This window comes from Periplaneta americana, chromosome 15 (assembly GCF_040183065.1).
Source record: "Periplaneta americana isolate PAMFEO1 chromosome 15, P.americana_PAMFEO1_priV1, whole genome shotgun sequence".
Lineage (NCBI taxonomy): Eukaryota > Metazoa > Arthropoda > Insecta > Blattodea > Blattidae > Periplaneta > Periplaneta americana.
Window position 1 is genome coordinate 142,421,735 of NC_091131.1, and position 24,014 is coordinate 142,445,748.

At 38.3% G+C, this 24,014-nt stretch overlaps 1 protein-coding gene across 19 annotated transcripts in view; it reads left to right on the top strand.

Annotated features, from left to right (window-relative positions):
• Ufd4 (ubiquitin fusion-degradation 4-like) overlaps positions 1-24,014 on the top strand; it is a 465,356-nt gene that overhangs the window by 387,070 nt on the left and 54,272 nt on the right. For all 19 annotated transcript variants that reach the window (XM_069848281.1, XM_069848285.1, XM_069848292.1 and 16 more), the window contains one exon: positions 13,624-13,869. In XM_069848281.1, the coding sequence (XP_069704382.1) occupies positions 13,624-13,869 (246 nt within the window). The remainder of the gene's footprint in view (positions 1-13,623; positions 13,870-24,014) is intronic.

A 24,014-nucleotide genomic window follows, 5' to 3' on the forward strand; every position in this document is an offset into this window, starting at 1 on the left:
AAGGAAAATATCGACCTTAGTGCTGTCATTAAGTATTCTGTTAAAAGGGAATCAGTCCAACATAAATTAAAGCAGACATGGATGCTACATGGGGGAATCTGCTCCAGCTTTTTTGACTGTGAAAAAATGAGCAGCACTATTTAAATATGGTTGACAGTGTGTGTGTGTGGCAGATGATCCCCACAGTGGATACTCAGTAACAGTGAAGAAATCATAGAAAAAAATCCATGGTATGGTGTTGAATGACTGTCGACTAAAAGTGGGGGAAATTAGCGATGTTATGCAATCTCAACTGAACACTGCACATCTTAGTCAATGTCTTGGATATGTCCAAGATATCCACAAGGTGGGTTCTGCGTTTGTTAACTCCAGAACAAAAGAATGGCCGATGTCAAATTTCGAGACATTGTCTGGTCCGATTGGAGAAAAATATGCCCGATTTTTTAGGGGTTTGTGACCACTAATGAAACCTGGATCCACTACTGCATATTAGAGACAAAACAGCAGTCGAAACAATGGAAGCACAGTGATTCTCTGCCTCCAGAGGAAGCAAAAGCTGTTCATTTAGCTGGGAAAGTCATGGCGTTCGTGTTCTGGGATTCTAAGGAGGTATTCATGATCAACAGTCTAGCAAAGGAGAGAACAATAACCGGAAAAATTTATCCAAATCACCTGCAGCAACTGAAAGGGAAAATTCGCGAGAAGAGTCCAGGTATGGCCAAGAAGAAAGTGTTGTTTTATCACGATAGTGCATCTGCTCATACATCTGCTTTCACAGTTGCTAAACTATACGAAATACAGTTTGAATGTTGCTGCACCCCCTCCTAAATACCATATCTCGCATCCTCAGACTCCTTTCTTTTCCCAAAGCTCGAAATTTATTTGGCTGGGAAGAAATTTTCTTCAAATGAAGAGATTATCACAGCAGCAGAAGGCTGTGTACAAGGCGGGTACACCAGCATTGCAGCACCGGTGTACCAAGTATGTGAATCGGGGGATTATGTTGAGATACAAAGATTGTTTCAGAATAATTCTAGTTTAATTTCTATGTCAGACTATGAACTTATCAAACAATCCTCGTAGTTATTCAAAATCGTACATATATAACATCTTCTGTTGTGAAATAATTTTTTTTGCATTTATTAAAGATGTGTAAACAAATGTCTATTGAATCTCGAATTGATAATGTTCATTTTGTTCACCGTTGTCTTTTGATCACTCATATTTGTACAGCATAAGTACTGCAGCCAGATAGCACGCGAAGGAATCAAAGGTCATTCATGCACTATTTTCTTATACATCCCTAATCTAATTCTTTTAAATAAGACCTCACTCTTCCAACAAATTCTTTCTTCTCTCCAATAATTGCCAGTGTGTCATCAGTTGCAACTGACACCATCTTTTGTCAATGAAGTTGCTTAGATTCAAAACAATGGCAAACAGATTTCAAAATATCTTCAACTGTGGTGGTCCATTTCAGAGTAGTTAAATCGAGTAAAAACTCGAGCAGTGATAAATTAGCATTTATGCTACAAATGAAAATGACTAATTGTGCAGTGTCAGTTATATCACTACTTTCGTCCAAGCCCACAGAGATTTCTTCTATACGTCTGGCAGTAGTATGCCTGGACTGTTTAATTCTTTTAAGATCTTGTAATATTCAGGACATATTTTTTTCACCCTTTCATCAAACAAGTCATAATGAATTTTGAATTCCCCTCACTGAGAGGTTAAAGCCCGAGTAATCTCTCAAGTTAAAATGTATGTTGCAAGGACTATGTTATCCCCCCCCCCCCCCACATTACATGTTGTTTCTTCCAGCTGACTTTTTAAATCCATTAACTTCTTTTCCGCATTCAAGACCTAAAATATAGCATTAAAATAATTCAGAATTCGTTTGCAATTTAACTTTATTACATACACTAGAAACATTAATTATTATTAAATGCTGAATAACTATACTTACATTAATAATAACAACAAGAACAATAGTAATAATAAATAATTATAACAGGAATACCTGTAATATTCCTGTGTTCTTCGTGATTGGTCACGTAATGCCTTTGTAAATTGACTTTGTGTACAACCATTAGCATTTTTGAGCTTAAAATAAAAGACAACGAATATTTTCTCTTTAGGGAACACAGAAGAACTGTTTTCTTATTAATCGTGAAATTTACGTTTAAATGTTTGTTCCATAGGCTTTGAAAGTGCCATGACGACTTTCCAACTCGAAGTCTATCATAGATTGTTTTGATTTACACAGTACAGAGCAAGTGATAAGAAGAGACCAGCACTGTGGATCACAGTCCCGTCTCTCGAAGTTTGAGGGAAGGTCTCGAACCATTTCTGATTTGCGAACCAGTACATGCTTGTGTTTGCTTTAGATCATACAAATTTGCCTTGAAGCTGGAACCTGTATGCAGTTCCAAAATGTTGGAAATGTTAAGCTCTAGTTCAAGCCTATGGTGTAATTACTAAAAAATCAGCTTCCAAGACGACACACATCTTTCTCACTATTCATTTTATTTGACGTGCAACAATTTCCAATAATATTTCTGTTTGAAATTTATTTTCTGGAACTCTCATTTGCAGGACATAACAAAAATGAAAGCATAACGTTTATCTTGATAAAAAAAAATACTGTTGTATTTACGAAAATAGTTACCTAATTAAAACTGATGAAAATGTGAAATGATATTATCCATTCATAAATAAAATTCCAACTAGGTTATTTGTCCAGTAATTAACTGAAAATAGGACAGTCTCTCTGGAATACAAGCTGATAGATAAAAGTGACAGAATGGCTTTGTTACAAAGAGTGCCTTTCTAGTTGATGGTTTCCCTAGCTTTTAAATTATTTCTGTCAAGGAATGAGAATTCCATTCCAAAATGCTGATAAATCTTAATGGAAAAGCATAACAGAATCTAAAAGCGTCCTTTCTCTATAATATATAATTTCTTGTGGAAAATAATTTTTTGCTTAATACAAACTTTGCAGTTTCATTTGCCTCTTTAATCTATGAAAAAAATCTACGGAGAAAGTTGTGGGATATTTCTTGAAGTAAATTGCCATTATGTGTTTTAGATTTCAGTTGTTCATTTTTTACTACAAGTTACATACTGTATTTTACTGCATCATGACTAAGTAAATTAACTTATAGATGTTGAATGTGAACAAAATTCGACTAGTAGTTTAGGAGAAATTAACAGGTAGACAACCAGACAGCAGGTCCTACACCACATTTTCAGTATTGGACCATTCCATGGTTACGGGTGTGACATTTTCACTCAATTTTTTTGTTTTCAAATTAAGTTTAATCTAATATACAAGTTTATTTAACACACCAATTATTGGAATGTCTTCTTGTTAAGAAGAGCAAACACCTCCAACAAACAGATTTAGAAAATTCATTATAACAAATTAAGTATTTAACTTTAAACGTTGGTTACGAGTGTGACATTTTTTGGGCATAGATTTGTGACCTTAAACATTCTAATGAATAACTCTGTGAATTGTGTTAAGAATAGTAAATATCACTATTTTTCCAAGAATGTACAGTTAATGAGATATCTATTCCATAGTCTTAAATTATTTTTGGATTATGTTTCTTTTAGATATGAATTTTTTTGTTTGTTACAAGTGTGGCGAGTGCAACAAGATGTTGAATTAAGTGTGTAATGTGTAGAAGAAAATGCTTTATTTTACAACGGTACCTAAGTATTGTACAAATAAAGTCAGAAATAGGTTTTGAAACTTATTTTTTAGTTAAAACCTTTAATAAGTAGATCACACAATTGCAAATCATAGCCTGCCATGGACTTTGTAGGCCTACTTCCTTGTACAACACTGATAAAAAATTAACATGAACAGATCCTACTTAACTGATTTTCTTGAAATGGGAAATGTTATTTTAGTTTTAAATAGGAAAGTAAAATAAAAAGTAATAAAATTTAGTCAACAATTGTTGGATCTTGTTAACGAACCTTGAACCTTAAAAATTGGTCACTCAGCTCATTGATACATCTTTGAGTGAAGTTTCCACTTCTCTAGGTTTCGACCGGCTATGTAGGTTTCTTTATTCCACTGCCTCTAAGTAACATTCTTTTCAATATTTGTCTCAGATTGAATGATATGATCAAAAATCTTAGTTTTACAAAAATAACATAGTCTAGTCATACATTTTTCCTCAGCAAGATAAGATTTCCAAAGTTCCAGGTGTTCAAAAAAATATGGTACTTACTTTTTTACAGCTTCAACTTTCTAAAGTCAAAATTTACATGATAGTGGCAGACACAAACATTGTAAAGTAAACTTGAGGATAGAAGCACATGAAGTCGTAATTCGTAGAACTTGCTTACCCCAACTCTTTCACTGCCCTTAGCATTTTCTTCTGTAAACAACTGAAAAACTTTCCTTGCAGTAACAACCACGTATATTCTGGAGAATATGTTACTTGCCTATTTTTGGATCTTTGACAGACTTTGTATCTCTTTTCTTTGGAGTCTGGTAATTAATGTCATCCCTGTAATAAAAGTTGTACATGAGTTCAATTTGTTCTTTTCTAATACAGTGAAATGCAGTATAATGAACTCGAGAGGATACTGTAATCATTTTCGTTATAGTGAAATCTGCCTACAAATTGTGTTCCATATTATGGAATAACCTGTTACCTGGGTTAGGTTATACTGTATATCCATATTACATTGCAACTTCAATAAGAATCGGTGCCATAATGATAATTATGCATATTCGACAACTGAATAATTATTATTCTTGCGTATTTTACAATATTTTTCATTCATCATGGCCATGTTAGGACCAGAAATTAAGTTCTACAAAGCAAAAAGATCTATTATCAAGCAGTACATTTCACTTGACGATATGTGTTGGAGGGAGAACAATTATTTGTATGCATCTGAAGTCTGATTAGTGTAATAGTGTATGTTACTAGTCAGTGATGTATGCAATGGAAGGGGAAAGGAACTGGGCATTATCCCCATTATCTCCTGACCTAGTTGCCTTATAAGTGGTGCCTTCTTGATATCACTTGTGAGGTTCAGACCTGTCTTTGGATAGTTGACTAAACAACAAAGCAAAAAGTACGTTGAACAGGGTTATATAGGTTAGGCTGCTATTATACTATCAAAGTTCTTTGACAAAGAATATGATAAAATATTTTATCAAAAGATCTTTGATAAATGATAGGATTTGGGGTACATTACACTACATAAAATCTTTCATAAAATATTTATCAAAGATAACCTAAAATTAGGAACAAAAGCTTACCTAACACTTGTTCCACAAGAATTAACACATGTTCCAAGGGTTTGTTGACTAATATTTAGGCATTAAGTTTATGATTTGTTGATACTAATATTTAAGCGTTAAGTTTATAACACCATGAATGAAGAACAGTATTATGCTTGTTTAGCTACAATTAGTTCAATTATTACATAAACATTTTACTGAAAAAGAAACACTTATTGAAAGAGCTACAATGCGAGGACTTGAAAAGTTATACAAATTATTATAAAATATTATTATTATAATATTATATTACCGGTATACAAATTATTTATTTACAACATTTAATTTTCTTCACATTCTGATATCAGAATTTTTGTGGTAGCAACAGTCCAGTTATATTTGTATTCCACCATATTTGTTTCAAAGTATAGAAATCTTTTATCAAAGAAACTTTTATAAAAGAAAACCCATTACACTGTCATGTATTTTATAATATATATTTTATAAAAGATCTTTGTCAAAGAACTTTGACAGTGTAATAGCAACCTTAGGTGTTGTTACATTTACAGCCATCTTGTCGAATGGATTTCTCGAAATTATCACACTCTTAACATATACAGTCGCGCAACTCGACACTTTTATTGGCAACACTCAATAGCTGATGCGTGCTCTAGCGGCAATTCACTGCGGGCTAAAGCAAGGAGATGCACTATCACCTTTACTTTTTAACTTCGCTCTAGAATATCCATTAGGAAAGTTCAGGATAACAGGCAGGGTTTGGAATTGAACGGGTTACATCAGCTTCTTGTCTATGCGGATGACGTGAATATGTTAGGAGAAAATACACAAACGATTAGGGAAAACACGGAAATTTTACTTGAAGCAAGTAGAGCGATCGGTTTGGAAGTAAATCCCGAAAAGACAAAGTATATGATTATGTCTCGTGACCAGAATATTGTACGAAATGGAAATATAAAAATTGGAGATTTATCCTTCGAAGAGGTGGAAAAATTCAAATATCTTGGAGCAACAGTAACAAATATAAATGACACTCGGGAGGAAATTAAACGCAGAATAAATATGGGAAATGCGTGTTATTATTCGGTTGAGAAGCTCTTATCATCCAGTCTGCTGTCGAAAAATCTGAAAGTTAGAATTTATAAAACAGTTATATTACCGGTTCTTCTGTATGGTTGTGAAACTTGGACTCTCACTCTGAGAGAGGAACATAGGTTCAGGGTGTTTGAGAATAAGGTGCTAAGGAAAATATTTGGGGCTAAGCGGGATGAAGTTACAGGAGAATGGAGAAAGTTACACAACACAGAACTGCACGCATTGTATTCTTCACCTGACATAATTAGGAACATTAAATCCAGACGTTTGAGATGGGCAGGGCATGTAGCACGTATGGGCGAATCCAGAAATGCATATAGAGTGTTAGTTGGGAGACCGGAGGGAAAAAGACCTTTAGGGAGGCCGAGACGTAGATGGGAGGATAATATTAAAATGGATCTGAGGGAGGTGGGGTATGATGATAGAGACTGGATTAATCTTGCACAGGATAGGGACCGCTGGCGGGCTTATGTGAGGGCGGCAATGAACCTTCGGGTTCCTTAAAAGCCATTTGTAAGTAAGTAAGTAAGTAAGTATGATATTATGAGCTACGAGATTGGATTCTGACTTGATCACTCGAAATATTACCTTTGAGATTGATACAGTTGTTGTTGATTAGTCAACTGTCCGAAGACAGATCTGAACCTCACAAGTGATACCAATAAGGCATCACTTTGAGACAACTAGCCCAGGAAATAATGGGGTAGGGTGGTCCTTAGCCATACAGGTGGATTTTTATTTTTCGAAAAAATTTAAATACACCCTCCTAGAATTGTTACACTTAATGAGAAAATAATTCCCTGGAAAAATGGGAGGTATCAGGTAATAAGTAGACGTGGCGTATTTGAATTCAAGTTTTAAACATTTTCTTAAGTTTCTATTCAACCAGAAATGAAATATTTTTATAACTTTTTTGTGTTATTCTTCACCATTAATGCATTTATTGTTCTTAAAAGTCTTTAAATGAAGTTGATTTCTTCACATCTGAATATTGATGCCAATATTCGAACACATTTTGCAGAATAAAATGTTTTTCTTCTTCTTTTGTTGTCAGCATATTGTAGTAGTGTCATCAGTTTCACTTCCTGTTCTGCTTCATCATTTACAGTTCTTTAAAATATTTTGCGATATGTAGCCCTTCCTGGAAAAACTCGTTACATTCCCATTCTGATGGATGTGTTTCCAAGAAGTTAGAATTTATTGAAAACCATTCAAAAATTCTTCTTGAATCTTGAGAAATAAAGTTTTCAATGCCTTTTCCTAAATATCGATCTTAGAACTTTGGTTCAACTGATAACTTTTTGACATTTCCCTCTAGACTTTCTCATCATTTCATAGCATCAGTATTTTAGTTTCAATTAAAACGTAGGCCTATTTATTTTGGATCAACTTTCTTGGAATTTCTTAAAAATTGGAATAACTGGTTCTTCAAAATAGTTTCAGAGATATGATGCCTGCATAGTAACTAGAGAATATCTCTCCCTAATTTCTGTTCAAGTACCTAACACACAAAATGACCTTTGTTGGCTGCCATTGTATCAAAATAGAGCGCTCTCACTTTTTCAGTGAATTCCACTCTTCTGGTAATTGATAAACTGCATCAGTTTGATGTTGTCCACTACCCAAAGGAATTACAGGTATCCCTATCAGAAGTTATGATCATTGAAATCCTATCTATATGGTCCTTACTGATAGCAGCCAGAAGCGTTTTTCCATCCCAGTGAACAATGATTGAATCTAAACCAAGTTCATTGAATTTTTTAAGAGCTTTGTACTTTTTTCACTTAGCAAACGTTTACAACATCATGATATAGAACTGCAGTTTATAATAACGTCACTCAAGTCATGACCTAAGGCTTCTTTTTTGCAGACGGTATTCTCACAGCATCATGATCGCTCACTTCGCACTTATCAAGTGTTTTGGCGTGATTACTTGTATTTTAGCTCATTTAGTTCCTTGTGAAGCAATGAAATCATCTGTTAGACTAAAGTTGCTAGGTTGAGAGACTTTACTGTTCCTTGGACTAGGTTCTCCAACTTGAATCGAATCATTTACTGTGAATGATGAAGGGATTCATTATGTTCTGTTCCCTCTGTAAATAAAAACCGATGTATGTCGGAAATATTCACTATTTATTCAGTTATTTTAAAGAGTTTGTAAAACAGTTAGGTGTAAGTTCACGTTAATGTGATATAAACTTAATTCTGGTAATATTCTTTATATTCAACAGTAAGCATAGTGTACCGTAACAGCTTTTATTATTTAATTGTGTTAGTTGCACTATGAATGTAATTATTGCCACTATTATTAATAAATATTGTGGATTATAGCTGAAACTGAATTAATGAATTAACAATATTTTAATTTTTAAGAATTTGCAGTAAAAGTTACCTTGCACTGACATTTTACTGAGCTACATTGATCGCCTGGGTTATTTCTGTTGCTGACGAAGGCCACGTTTTATCTCTTTTTCCATCAATATGTAATCTGTTCCTATCATTGAGCCTGGTCAACCTTTCTTCTTTGGTTTAAAAGAAATTTACTATTTTCTTCAATGGTGATCATTTGAAGGGCATCAGCATGTGTAATATAGAATAAATCGTCTAGTTTTTCCAGAAATATCTGCTCTCATTGTTATTGAAGTTGAGATCTGCATTTAGAACTCTTTTGTAGCACTTTCCACTCTTTATAGTATAAAGTTTATACAATACCTCCGAGTTTTTCGACATTGTTTCTGAGCACAGGAATAGTACTCATCTACAAAATAGCACTTGGATTTAATAATAATAATAATAACAAACTATTTATTTAAAAGCAGCTGATATAATACGTATGAATTCGTGCTTTCTCCCAAAACACTTCCACTTCTTTCATAACCATATGTGCACTAGAATGTAAGTTCAGTTTTACTTTATGTATATTGTAGAACAATACTTTTAAAACCTGGCCATTAAAAGACAATTTTGCACCCACTATTTGTCTCTCATTGTCTCCTAAGAGGAACAACGAATCAGACTTTATTGTTTTCATTTTCTATTATTTTTCAATCATAAATGCCAAATTATATCAATCTCCATCACCATCTTAGCAGTACAACAGTGTAACTATGCAATACCAAATACATATTTGCCACAATTGGCATGTGGCATATACGAGTTTCCCACTTGAAGCTATGTGACATGCGTTCTCTCCATCTAATCTCACTCGCTTTTTTCTGGTTGGGTAAACAAGAATTCTCTATCTAATGTTTTTTTAGAATCCAGATAATATAATTGCCACCCTCCAATCACACACCAAAACAACCCTAAGTCATAAATTCCACCTCTAATAAAACTATGTATTTGGGAAAAGTGTTTCGCTGCCAATCTTCAGAAAAGACCCGCCACCACTTACCTTCATTGGATCGACTTCAAATTTCACATGATTTTTATTTGTACTATATGTAATAACTTTATGAGGTGTCCCAAAGAAAATTCGAAAGTTTAAAATTAAGGACCACCCTAGTGGCCAGTTCATTTCCTCCACCATTGCATACATTGCCGACTAGCTACATATTCCACTAGTCAGACTTCAGATGCATACAAACAATTGTTCTTTCTCTAACACATATCGTCAAGTGAAATGTACTGCCTGATAATAGATGTATCAGCCAGAACCTCAATCAGAGGATTTTGATACAGTAATACATATCATTTTAACAGTTTGACTTCTTCTTTCTTTGAAGTCCAATGGCGTCAGATTCAATACTTCGCTCAATTTTTACTCTGTCTTTGAGAAACGTTGAAAGTTCGATGCACTTATGCCATATTTTCTTGCAACTTCGCTTTTCTTCTCTCCTCTGTCTACTTCTTCGATTTTATTAAACCATTTCATTTAAATATAAATTCATACCACAACATTTACTTCTACGGAAGTACATTCATAAAACTCACTGAAACCAAGGGTGCCTGATGCCTAGCGATAACTCGTTTATTTTATTTTCTTTCGAATTTATTATAAGTAATTTTTAACTGCTTTTTAGGCCTAATTTCGTTAAAATACATTTCTTTGTAGCAGAATGAATTATTATTGCATTAAACTGAATAGTTCGTTACTTATGCATTCTTTAAACTGAACATTTTTAACATGTAAATTAATAGTAAAATGGCTGGGACTAAAAATTAATTTTATTATTCTGAAAAATTCGTAATAGCGGTATTTCACTCTTGTTCTTTGAGACCTACATTTGCTGCCTTCAGTCTTCTTAGGTGGAATTTCTGATGTTAATTTCACGAGAACAACTTGCTGCTTTGATGGACTTTTGGGCATTAATTTCTTGATTCTGCTGACAGTCTTTCTGAGTTATGAGTGACTATCGTTATGAGTGACTAAATGGCCGGGCTCCGACGAAGTAAGCGCCGTCTTAAATCACTAAGTGATTATTGTTCACATGTCATATATAATGTACCGAAGTACATATGATATTTCCGTGCAGAAATTCTGCGTCATCATATGATGGATGAGTAGAACAGAGAAAAATTCTCTCCAGCACCAGGATTTAAACCTGGGTTTTCAGCTCTATGTGCTGGTGCTCTATCCACTAAGCCACACCGGATTCCCACCCTGATGTCGGATTGAATCCTCTCAGTTTAAGTTCCACCTCTTGGGTTCCCTCTAGTGGCCTACCCTCATGCATTGCGTCATAGATGTATGGCAGTGACACAATGTCCATACCTATGCAGAGGTGCACTCATTATGAGTGACTAAATGGCCAGGATCTGACAGAGTAAGCGCCGTCTTAAATCACTAAGTGATTATTAAGTGATTATTATTCGCATATTATATATTATTATATTGTACCGAAGTACATATGATATTTCCGTGCAGAAATTCTGCGTCATCACATGATGATGGATGAGTGGAACAGAGAAAAATTCTCTCTGGCACCGGGATTTGAACCTGGGTTTTCAGCTCTACGTGCTGACACTCTATCCACTAAGCCACACCGGATTCCCATCCCGATGTCGGAATAAATCCTCTCAGTTTAAGTTCCACCTCTTGGGTTCCCTCTAGTGGCCTACCCTCATGCACTGCGTCATAGATGTATGACAGTGGCACAATGTCCATACATGTGCAGAGATGGGAACCCAAGAGGTAGAACTTAAACTGAGAGGATTCAATCCAACATAGAGATGGGAATCTGGTGTGGCTTAGTGGATAGAGCGTCAGCATGTAGAACTGAAAACCTGGGTTCAAATCCCGGTGCCAGAGAGAATTTTTCTCTATTCCACTCATCCATCATCATATGATGGCACAAAATTTCTATACGGAAATATCATATGTAATTCGGCACATTGTAATAATATATGATATGCAAATAATAATCACTTAGTGATTTAAGACAGTGCTTACTCCGTCGGATCCCGGCCATTTAGTCACTTATAACGAGTGCACCTCTGCACATGTATGGACATTGTGCCACTGTCATACATCTATGACGCAGTGCATGAGGGTAGGCCACTAGAAGAAACCCAAGAGGTGGAACTTAAACTGAGAGGATTCAATCCGACATTGGGATGGGAATCCGGTGTGGCTTAGTGGATAGAATGTCAGCGCATAGAGCTGGAAACCCGGGTTCAAATCCTGGTGCCGGAAAGAATTTTTCTCTGTTCCACTCATCCATCGTCATATGATGACGCAGAATTTCTGCATGAAAATATCATATGTACTTCGGTACATTATAATAATATATTATTAATTTTAGTTTAGTAATAAACTTAACTTAATCACTTATTTCGTTGTGGGTGTGACACCAATACATATTAACTTATTAAGTGCTATAATAGCAAAGAAACTTACCTCAACAATTTTTTATTGCTTGAGTGATGAGTTCAAACTATGAACAATAGCACGTGTATATAAAGTAGACAATTTTGACTTTGTACAGAGAATTTTTCTCCTTTCTATTGATTCTCCACAATATGGAAATGCAGAATTACTGCACTAAACTCCATATGTACTTCGGTACAGCATAGTAATATGATAAAGCATAAGTAATCACTCTGTGATTCAAGATGGCGCCATGTTTCGTCGGACTTCAGCCACTTAGTCACTCAAAATGAGTGCACCTCTGTACTTGTGGTTGGACATTGTGTCTACTGTCACACATACTGTGACACGGTACATGAGGATAAGCCAACAAAAGGGAACACAGTAGGTAGAACTTAAAATGAGAGGGATTCAATCCGGCATCGGAACTTGAATCCGGTGTAGCTTAGTGGATAAAACGCCAGCACATAAGGCTGGAAACCTGCGTTTGAGTCCCGGTGCCAGAGAGAACTTTTCTCCATTCTACCGATTCTCCACCATATGGAAATGCAGAATTACTGCACTGAAATTCCATTGTACTTGTAATTTGTACAGGAAGTTGGATAGGTGTGCCAATTTGACTTTCCCTAATACAAAACCATTATATACCGACTATCAATTTCAACTACATATAAAACCAATAAAAATAAAAGTAGGCCTCATCATAATTTTGTTTTCAATTCTTGTAATATAATCTTTTTTATTACAAAGTCAATTAGTAGAAATTATATAATAGTAGGTATTTTCATGGAATGGCCCTACTCTGGATGCTGAGTAATTTTTTGTAGCATCACAATATATTCAGTGTAATGAAATGTAAAGAAGAAACATACAAATAACCTACAAAGAATGCAGTCTGATCATGAATTAGGAATTGACTGCACTTAATGCTGATGCAATAAATTGCTGGATATTCTTTTGTTTTAAGCTAAACAGGCACTTTCTTCAGAATATTTGTTTCAGTAGTGAATTCCAAGTAACGACGACATTCAACTTAAAACATTCTGTAATGTGTTGTGGTATCAAATGTCCATCCAAATCATAATTTTCATGTTGTTACACAAGTCAAAATCACGCAAATTCAAACAGCTTTCTATCAAGTTGCAATCGTATTATGACACCTAAAAAGATATTCAAGTAAATAAATAGCCTGAGTCCTGTAATACTTACACATTTATGTTTTGCATCTGGATTTTCTAACACATTACTCGAATTAAAATTGTGTATACAAGTCTCTTTCCTCTAATGTACGCTTCGTTTATTTTTATTTTAAAGTAGGTAATAATGGAAAGTGTTATAGATAGCCTTGGAACATGTTTGTTATTTCATAAAATATTTCAAGTGTTTGGTTGTAATAGTAGTAATGTTCATTGTAGCAGAGTTCATGATAGTGTGTTTGGAATCATGACAGGAGGAGGAAGGCTATGAAGTTCGCAATGGGAAAAGGCGTAGCTGGGATGACGAATATGTGCTGAAAAGACAGTTCTCAGCATTGATTCCTGCATTTGATCCTCGTCCGGGCCGCACAAATGTTAACCAGACAACTGATCTCGAAGTTCCACCTCCAGGAGCAGATGATGGAAGTAATAATCAGGAAGTTGACCTCATGCCTCAACCTAAACTGCAGCTTGTCTTGAGAGGACCAAACTTGCCAGGAGTAAGTTTCAGTATTCTTTTTTATTATTATTATTATTATTATTATTATTATTATTATTATTATTATTATTATTATTATTATTATTATTATTATTATTATTATTATTATTATTATTATTATTAAGTAATCATATTCCTTTTTTCATAATATAATATTCTAAGTTAATGTACAAAGTTATTCAGAAATCAATGTATGGTCGGCTGGTAAAAAAACAACAAAAATAGGGGAAAGAAGTTACTACATGTAAAGTTACCTACATACAGACAATACTTCTCCACATAATCGCCATCAAAATTGAGGAACTTATACTGTGGCATTAAAGAATGGCATCGTCAGGATGTGCAGCCAGTAGTGGGAGTGGTCGAAAATCTCCAAATTTAATTGTATGAGTAAAGCCTTTGTGCAAGTCGTAGTATGGGATTGTGCATTGTTGTGGACAAGAACGGTTCCCTTGTTGAGCATCTCAGACCATTTGGATTAATGTCCGAAGTTTTTCAGCACTTCATAATAAACAGATGTTATAGTGGTCCCTGGTGCCTTGGATTCTATTGTCAAAATTTCCTTGCTGTCCCAGAACACTGTAACCAAAATATTTCAATTCGACATTGTTCAATTTCTTGGTCCTGTTTGGAGATCCACTTTATGGACGTTGTACAATCATTTTCACTTCCATAGCAGAGGATGCTACTACATCCATTTCTGCATAAATTCATAGTACCCTACAGCTTGCTTTTTTCTTACTGCACCTGAAACGTACGTATTTTTCATTTACTGAAAACAACGTAGATCTCTCTGATCAAATCTTGACTCTTTTGTCTTTCAGAGGCTACATATACAGTAGCATATTATTCTTTCCTGTTATAGCATTGAAATTATCAGTAACCAGTGCAGTTGTATCTATGTACCTCCATAAAACTTTATTCGTCATTCCCAGTGAAACAGGATTTAAATTATATTGAACAGCTTCCTTATTTGTCTCTTGCAAAATTTTATTGAAACTTTCTTCATTATGTGATCCTGAATTTATTTTGAAGTAACGCCAACAGCTTTCCTCAAACCTGATGTACTTTGTTGAAACCCTTAGCATGGCTTGTTCAGAAGCTGCAGTGTTTGATTACTTTTTAGCCTAGTTATAGACCCAGAATGATTTTGTAAGATTCGAGTAGTGCTAACAAACCACAATAACCTGCTAGTTGTTTTTCAGTTTTAGAAATTTCTTACAGAATTTCCAGTATAATTTCATACTTACGTTGAATTTCTTGCATTTTGTCATCCTTCTATAACCATCTTGTAAGACCAAGGATAAATTTTCCTCTTGCTTTTATTGAATGATTCAATAACACACCTAACTCATGTTTCTGTTGTATTGTATTTCTTATAATAGCAGAAGCTTTGCAAATGTCTTTTGTCACCAAATGAAAACAATGAACACCATAATGTGCAAAATAATAATACAGAGTGGATCAAAAGTCCGGAACCATATAAATATCTTTCATATGCTTGATTTTCGATTACTATAGATGTTACCAGTTCTTGTTTAATATGAGCCTTAAATGACCTAATTGAAAGAGATGTAGCAGATACTTCTGGTTATCGATTAACTCCCGATACAGATTCTGTAACGATATTAAGATTCACTGATGATCTTGTCATTATTGGTAAAGATAGTGCTGTCGCTAATTTTTAATGACTATGGTTATCAACAATTTGCAAGAAATAGGTTTGAAAATAAATCCAATGAAATCTAAGGCAATTGTTATTGAAAATGGATAACTTACTAGCGACGTCATCCATTTGACATTTGGCAGCATTGACAGTATTACTTCAGATCAAAAAATTAAATATTTAGGTGTTACATTTAATCAAGCCTTAGTATTTGATGAACAAAAAATATTAGACAAGCTCCGAAATAACTTGGATGCTCTGGATCCTGGGCTCGGCTGGGCGGCAATTGCTCGGACTGCGTGGGCGCCATCCCGCTCTTCTACTTTCAGGCAGTGTTTGCAGCCATCCGGGCACGGACGTCGTGATAGGGCATCAGCGTTGGAATGTTTCTTCCCTTGTCGGTGTTCAGAGGTGAAGTTGTACTCCTGCAGTCGTTGAACCCAGAACCCCTCCAGATTCTTGAAGCCCAATAGCCAGGTGAGTGTAGAATGGTCTGTCCTCAGATGGAATTCCTGGCCATACAAATATTTGTGGAAATGCTTGAGGGCTTCCACAATGGCAAGAAGTTCTCTACGTGTCACGCAGTAGTTTGTCTCAGCCTTGGATAATGTTCAGCTGAAGTAGGCAATCACCCTCTCTTGCCCGTCCTGTTCCTGAGAGAGTACTCCGCCGATGCCTACGTTGCTAGCGTCCGTGTCAAGTGTGAACTTCCTTCCAGGGATGGGGTATCCCAGTACAGGAGCAGTGCAGAGCGCCTCTTTCAGTGACTGGAAGGATGACTCCACCTCGTCCGTCCATAGGAATTGTCGTTTCTCCTCGGTCAGCTGGGTTAGAGGCTTAGCGATATTGGCGTACCCAGCTACGAACCTTCTGTAATACGTGCAGAGGCCGAGAAAGCGGCGCAACTCCTGCTTGTCCCTTGGTCTCGGCCATCCTCTGACGGCTTGTAGCTTCTCCGGGTCCGTGGCCACTCCGTTGGTCCCTACTACGTGCCCCAGGTAGCTGACCTTCTTCTGGAATAGATGACATTTCTTCAGGCTCAACTTCAGTCTGGCTTGTCGCAGTCTCTCGAACACTTTCCTGAGGTTCGACAGTTGTTCGCCGAAAGTCTTGCCGACCACGATGACGTCATCAAGGTACAGCCAACATGTGTCGTATGTCAGGCCTCTCATTACGGACTCCATTAGTCTCTGGAATGTAGCCGGGGCGTTGCAGAGGCCGAACAGCATAACGGTGAACTGCCATAGTCCCTGGCCTGTAGAGAATGCCGTTTTCTCCTTGTCCTCAGGATGTAGCGCCACCTGCCAGTATCCTGACTTGAGATCCAACGTCGAGAACCAATCTGCTCCGGCCAGGGTGTCCAAGGTGTCGTCAATTCGTGGAAGGGGAAAGCAGTCTTTCCTGGTGACGTCATTCAGTCTTCTGTAGTCCACGCAAAAACGCAGGTCCCCATTCTTCTTCTTCACCAGCACCACAGGTGATGACCAAGGGCTGTCGGATTCCTCGATGACCCCTCTTGCTTTCATGCCCTCTAGTTGGCTGTCAATCTCCCTCTGTTTAGCTAGAGGGACGCGTCGAGGAGGTTGTCTGATTGGGCGAGCATTTCCGGTGTCGATGCGGTGCTGAACTTTCTCCGTTCTCCCGTAGTCGTTTTCAGACAGACTGAACACATCTTGAAATTCTGTCAGTAAATCGTGGACTTGTCTTCTTTCTCCTTTGCTTAAATCCCTCGCCAATCCTCGAGCCAGCTCTTTCAGTGATGGGTCTAGATCTGGACGTGGTCGGTGACACTCCTCGTTATCTGCCAGAGACGTCACAGACACCACCGGCTCGACGCTACCTAGTACATTTCCACTAGGCACCTCCTTGTCCCGATTGGTGACATTCAGGACCCTTACCGGTACCACCTTCTGATTCGGGAGTAGGGATCTGGCCACATAAACCCCATTTATCGGAGTTGTTTGCGAATCGAGGAGCAGGTTTCTCTTAGGTTGTCCGTCCAGTCTTGCCGTCACCACCATCTCGCAGCCTGCTGGGATTGTCACATGATTCTCCAAGGTGAGTCTGCTGGCCATGGGTTGGTCTTCGACGTCCCTCAGGAACACTTCATCCTGACCAAAACGGAGGATACGGCGCCGGACGTCCACCGTTGCATCGAAGATCCGCATGGCGTCGAGTCCCAGGATGACGTATTCAGTGATGTTGGCGACGAACACCCACATCTCCAGTCTCCTCTTTCCCAATGTCAGATCCAGGAAAACCTCTTTTTGGATGGGCAGGTTCTCGCCTGAGGCAGTACGTAGTTCATACCGGCGCAGCGGCGTCCTCCCAGGTAGGCCACGCACGACTTCCGGTCTGGCGATGGTGAGCGACGCTCCGGTGTCTACCAGTACTCTTCATGGGCGGCCTCTTATCCATCCGTCAGCAATCAGCCCATCGTCGCATCTTCTGTTAACCGTCTTCAAGATCAGCCGAGGGGATGGTGATGATGGCGCCGACGTGCCCCTCATCACATCGGCCCCTTTTAGTTTTCCTGTTTGTGACCAGATCGGTCACAGTCCCTCCTCAGGTGTCCAGGTTCGCCGCAGGACCAGCAGGTGGACACTCCTCGTCTTCGTCGCACGGGTGATTTCGGTTGACTCTCCTCGACGTCGGCCGCCGCGACGCTCCTAATCCGGTACGACGTCGAGACATTCGCCATCAACTTTGCTGCCTCCATCCTGAGGGCCGCCGCCAGAGCTGCGTTGATGATACGATGCTCTGCCAGGAGTAGCTGTTGTCTGATTTCCGGGTCTCGAACTCTGCTGCCGAAGGTGTAGGCCGCCTCTCCAGCAATGAAATCATTAGGTAGGCCCCTGAGGGCCTTATGGGCCAGTTGTTCCACCGCCATCGCAAATTCTTGTAGGGACTCGCCTGACTGTTGGACCCTCGTTTTTAGTTGGGTCCTAAATGCTGCCGCAAGTTGATGGTCACCATAACGTCCCTCCAGGGCCGCCATTATCTCAGCGGCTGTCCCATCTTCTGGAACGCTGTGAAGAATCTCCGACGCCTGTCCCTGAAGCGCGGCCAGCAGCTGAGTGGTTTTCTCTGATGGCGTCCACCCATTGTGCTCTGCGATGGCCTCGAACTGGCGACGGAATATCGCCCAAGACGTCGTACCGTCGAACTTCGGCGTCTTGACGTTGTGATGTCTGGCTGAAGGCGATGATTCCGCAGGGCCACTATATGGAGTCCTCAACTCTGTGGCCACTTCTTGCATGGCACGTCGAACCTCCTCGGCAACTATCTGTTTATGTTCTCTAGCCTGGCGATCCACCAACGCGAGGATGTGCTTGTTTTCTACAGCATGTTGGTCCATCAGCACACACGTTTCCTCTTGACGACGTTCGAGATCGCGGATTTTGCCGTCGAAATGGTCTACATCCTGTCTCAACTCTGCTACTGTCTCGTTTATAGTTGTAAAATTCTGGTTTAGTTTATCCAAATCGGCCTTAAGTTCGTCTTTCACGATGGCGACAATTCCATCTACGTGGGCCGAAACGCTTTCAATTTGCGTAGTGACGTCATCTTTCACTTCGCTTATGTCGCCTTTCACTCCGCTTATGTCCCCTTTCACTCCGCTTATGTCCCCTTTCACTTCACTTATATCGTTCTTCAACTCACTGATGTGCTTGTTCATTTCGTCTTTCATTTCTGCTTTCATTTCCGCGATGGCTTGCAGGATCTGCTGTAGGTTCTCCATTGTCGATAATGTCCCGATTCTGACACCAATGTAAATTTATTTCAACTCAACAATAGGATTTTATTCTTCCAACAATAATTCCTTTCTACAATTCACCTTAAACGCTCTCGTCAACAATAGAATTTTCACTCAACACAGTATTCGTTATAGCACTCCACTGATGGCAATGACAATTTACTTGGACTATTACGAACAACAATGAACTGTTAATCTTAACTAATATTTACAAAGCACTATTTACAAATCAGAACTATCAGTTCTCAGTTCACAGTTCTTCTGAATAACTGAAACTGCTTCGCGTTTACTTGCGCGCGTAATTTATACTCACACCACAGTTTCTGGAAAGTACGGCTTCTCGAATTATCTCGCACGCTGCTGCTCTTCGGACGGACTTCTCTAGCAGATTCGGGAGGGTCCGTCCCCCTTTACTCCGTGCGTAGCCATGCCCCAGGAGGCAGATGCGCGCGCACCTCGCCCAACACAAGGCCGACTTAGCCTCTCCTCCGTCGGTCGTGAGATCGAATCTCACTTGGGCGTCACACTATTTTCACTCCCCCAACGAAATTACCTGCCATCTCCTCCATCACGCCGTCGTGTTTCCATGCCTCTTTAAAAATGTAGCAAGTGTTATTCACCGACATTATTCCATTTTTATGGTGTTATATTTTCTTCAGCTGTGCATGTTAACATCTTTCCTTTTCCAATATCATCATCATCATCATCCTTGCAGGTATTAGGCCTAATGGCCTGTTATGAGCTATTCCATCTCAAATCGACTGAAATATAGAAAAAATTGACCTTACAATTTCTAAATACAATAAAACTTTTTTTGTACGTAGAGAACTGTGATACAATGCTTTGTGCAAAGTTTGAGGCATCAGAACTTCATAGTGTTTAAATTAAAAATATTTAAATTTATCGTATTTTCATAAAATTTGCAACTTTAAACTGTTGTAGCTCCGAAACCCTTTCACCCAATGATCAAAATCATAGTTTATTTTGATGCTGAGAAATTAAAGTTTATATTGACATATGAACAGATTTTCTTACTTTTTATGGAAATGGAGAAATTTAGATTTTTCCTCATTAAGACGCCTTTGCCAAGGAAAAAATATTTTAAAAATATATAGTTAGATTTCGCATTGAAAGTACAAATAAACGCACATTTTTTACTGATGGCACGTTGATGAGAAAGTATTGAAAATATCAAATAAAGAAAATAAATAGTATGAGCCTGAACTAACCAGCTGACTGTGAGCCAGGAGCTAGCCGAGGTAAGCAAGGCCAGGAGACATAAACACGTGATGTGTCGTCTAGCAGTCATGGCTGTGCTAGCTTTATCACAGGTTTTCATAAACACAGGAGTACAATGACGCCCAATGCTCGCTTATCTTCAGCTCTCGGTCAGTGTGTGCGGTACTGTGCCATTCAAGTTTAGGCGTGTGAAAATAATTTATTTAATACCCTCGAAACATTACTGTACTACTAAGCAAACAATGCCGAATCCCTCTTAATAATGCAAGGTTTTTTCCCAATATTTTTTTACATTTTTACAAATTAGCAAAAAGCCTAAAAGTAAGTAAAATCAGATTATCTGTCTCTCTGTGTACAATAAAAATAAGGATTAGGCCTACTTCTTAAGATAACCTACCAAATGTCAGCTTCAGAATAAGCTCTCATTCAATGTTCTGCAGTAAATGGTTCCAGAGTTATGAGCGCTGAAAGAGGCATGTTTTATAAAATATGCTAAATTTGTCGCTCAATAATACGAAAACCGTTTGACTTTCGATAGTATATTTTTGAAAATGCACTCTCCTCAGCACCTTGTATAAATAGGGAAAAAATTAGAGTATAAGAAAATGCGAGGTTTTTTACTGATCGATTTCATATGGAATAGCCCTTACGGTCTCCGTCCATCTTTTCAGGGAGCATCCCAAAGATCGTCTTCCATGTGGTATATAGCGGAGAATTTGTCTGGAACAGTCCATCCTATTGACATGGTTAAGCCATTTTTGTCTATAGTGGTTGAGATTTTCATAAATAGGTGTAATTTTCAATTCTTTTGTAATTAGTTCATTCTTTTTGTGATCAAGCATGCTGTAGCCAGCAGTCCTCCTTAGAAATCTCATTTCCGCAGTTGTTAGGCATTGAACATTTAAGTTTCGGACAGTCCAGGCCTTACTACCATACATAAGGACAGGTCTTGCTAGAACTTATATGCTTTTAACCTGGTATGTTTTTGGGTTTTTGTGGTTGTGAAAATCTGATTGATGGTTCTTAAGGCTCCATTAAAATGTTGAATATTTTCAGATATATCAGTAACAGGTAAATATGTCAAATTATAACCTAAATATTTAAATGAGTTTACCTGTTCTAACGTATGGGTTCCAATGCAAATTTTACTTCTAACTGGCTGTTTACCTTGGAATGCTATAATTTTTGTTTTGTTTGGGGAAATTTTCATATTGAAATTTTGTGCTATTATATTCAGATGAGTCCACACCTGTGGAGTAACGGTCAGCGCGTCTGGCCGTGAAACCAGGTGGCCCGGGTTCGATTCCCGGTCGGTGCAAGTTACCTGGTTGAGGTTTTTTCCGGGGTTTTCCCTCAACCCAAGATGAGCAAATGCTGGGTAACTTTCAGTGCTGGACCCCGGACTCATTTCACCGGCATTATCACCTTCATCTCATTCAGACGCTAAATAACCTAAGCTGTTGATAAAGCGTCGTAAAATAACCTACTAAAATAAAAAAATAAAAAATAAAAAAATATTCAGATGATATATTGAGTATTGCAGCTCGTCTTCATTTGTAACAAAAGGAACCTGATCGTCTGCATATAATAATGTATCTAGAGTACAATTTCGGAAGAACGGGATGTTTCCATTAATTGTTAGTCGCCAGTGTCTAATGATGGAGTTGGATGTATACAGGGTGTTTAAAAAATACGGGGCATAATTTCAGGTATGTATTTCCCACATGTAGACAATCAAAATAGTTCATTACAACATGTGTCCGGAAATGCTTTATTTCCGAGTTATGGCCTTCACAACATTGAAATTCACCAGAACGTTTTTCTTTCCGCAGGTCGTTGCCGTCAAAGGAGACATTAAGAGGGCACTCTGACAGTTCATTCCGAGGCGAAGGTTACATTCAGTATTGTGTAGGCATTAGACTGTGCGACATGTATTCAAATCAAGAGCTGGCAGAGATACACTTCATGTACGGTAAGGCGGACAGCAATGCTGCGCTGGCTTGTCGTTTGTACCAGGAGAGGTACCCACAGCGACAATGTCCAGATCGGAAGACATTTGTACGTCTCCATTACCGTCTGTGCGAGTATGGAAAATTTAACTCTCCTGGTTTGGGAAGGGGACGACCAAGATCTACAACTCCAGAAGTACAGGAGGAGATTCTGGAGGCTGTGAACATGACTCCTTCTATCAGCATACGAAGGGTAGTGTTGCAAGTCAATGTTCCTCATACGACTGTCTGGAGACTGTTGAAAGAGTATCAAATTGTATCCTTATCATTTGCAACGTGTACAGGCCCTGTCACCAGCAGATTACCCTGCAGGAGTTAGGTTCTGTCAGTGGTTCTTGCAGCAGTGTGGTGTAAATCCGAACTTTCCTGCCTTAGTATTATTTACAGATGAAGCACAGTTCACACGAGATGGCATAACAAATTTCCACAATCAGCATGTATGGGCGTATGAAAACCCACGTGCAACTGTTCCATCTCATCACCAGGTGCGGTTCTCCCTCAACATGTGGGCCGGTATCATTGGTGATCGATTAGTTGGACCCCATGTACTTGTAAATAGACTTACGGGGCAGGCGTACACAAACTTCCTGGAAAACACCATACCTCATGTTTTAGAAGAGACTCCACTGATCAGTCGTCAACACATTCACTTCTTGCATGTTGGCACTCCTGCACACTTGAGTCGTACGGCTCGCTGGTACTTGGATCGAAGGTTTCCTGAACAATGGATAGGTAGAGGTGGCCCAATTGCTTGGCCTCCACGCTCACCTGATCTGAACCCTCTCGATTTCTACTTGTGGGACCATTTGAAATCATTGGTTTATTCGTCTCCGGTGCCTGATTTGGAATCCCTTCGGAATCGAATTGTGGCATGTTCTGAGGACATACGCAATACTCCTGGAGTTTGGGATCGTGTTCGCAGGTCAATGAGACATCGATGTGAGGTCTGTATTCAAGCAGGAGGTGGACATTTTGAACATCGTCTGTAATGACAATGATCTGCGGAAAGAAAAACGTTCCAGTGAATTTCAATGTTGTGAAGGCCGTAACTCGGAAATGAAGCATTTCTGGACACATGTTGTAATGAACTATTTTGATTGTCTACATGTGGGAAATAAATACCAGAAATTATGCTCCGTATTTTTGAAACACCCTGTATATTGAACTCCACAGTTTATCGGTCTCCATTCGGTATGTTCTGATCCGATAGTAATTTTGATAATATTGTGGTTATATAATTGTTCTTATAATTGCGTTTGGAATTGAAACATCTGCCAAAACTTGAAAGAGCTTAAATCTGTCAACACGGTCGAAAGCTTTTTCGTACTCAATAAAAGCCAAGTGAGTTTCTTTATTAAATTCCCTATGTTTTTCGATGAAAATCTTAAAAGTAAAATATCAAGATCTGCCTTTTTGAAAGCCGTTTTGTTCTTCACCAATGAGAGTTTTATAGTGAGCTTCCAACTTAAGAGCTA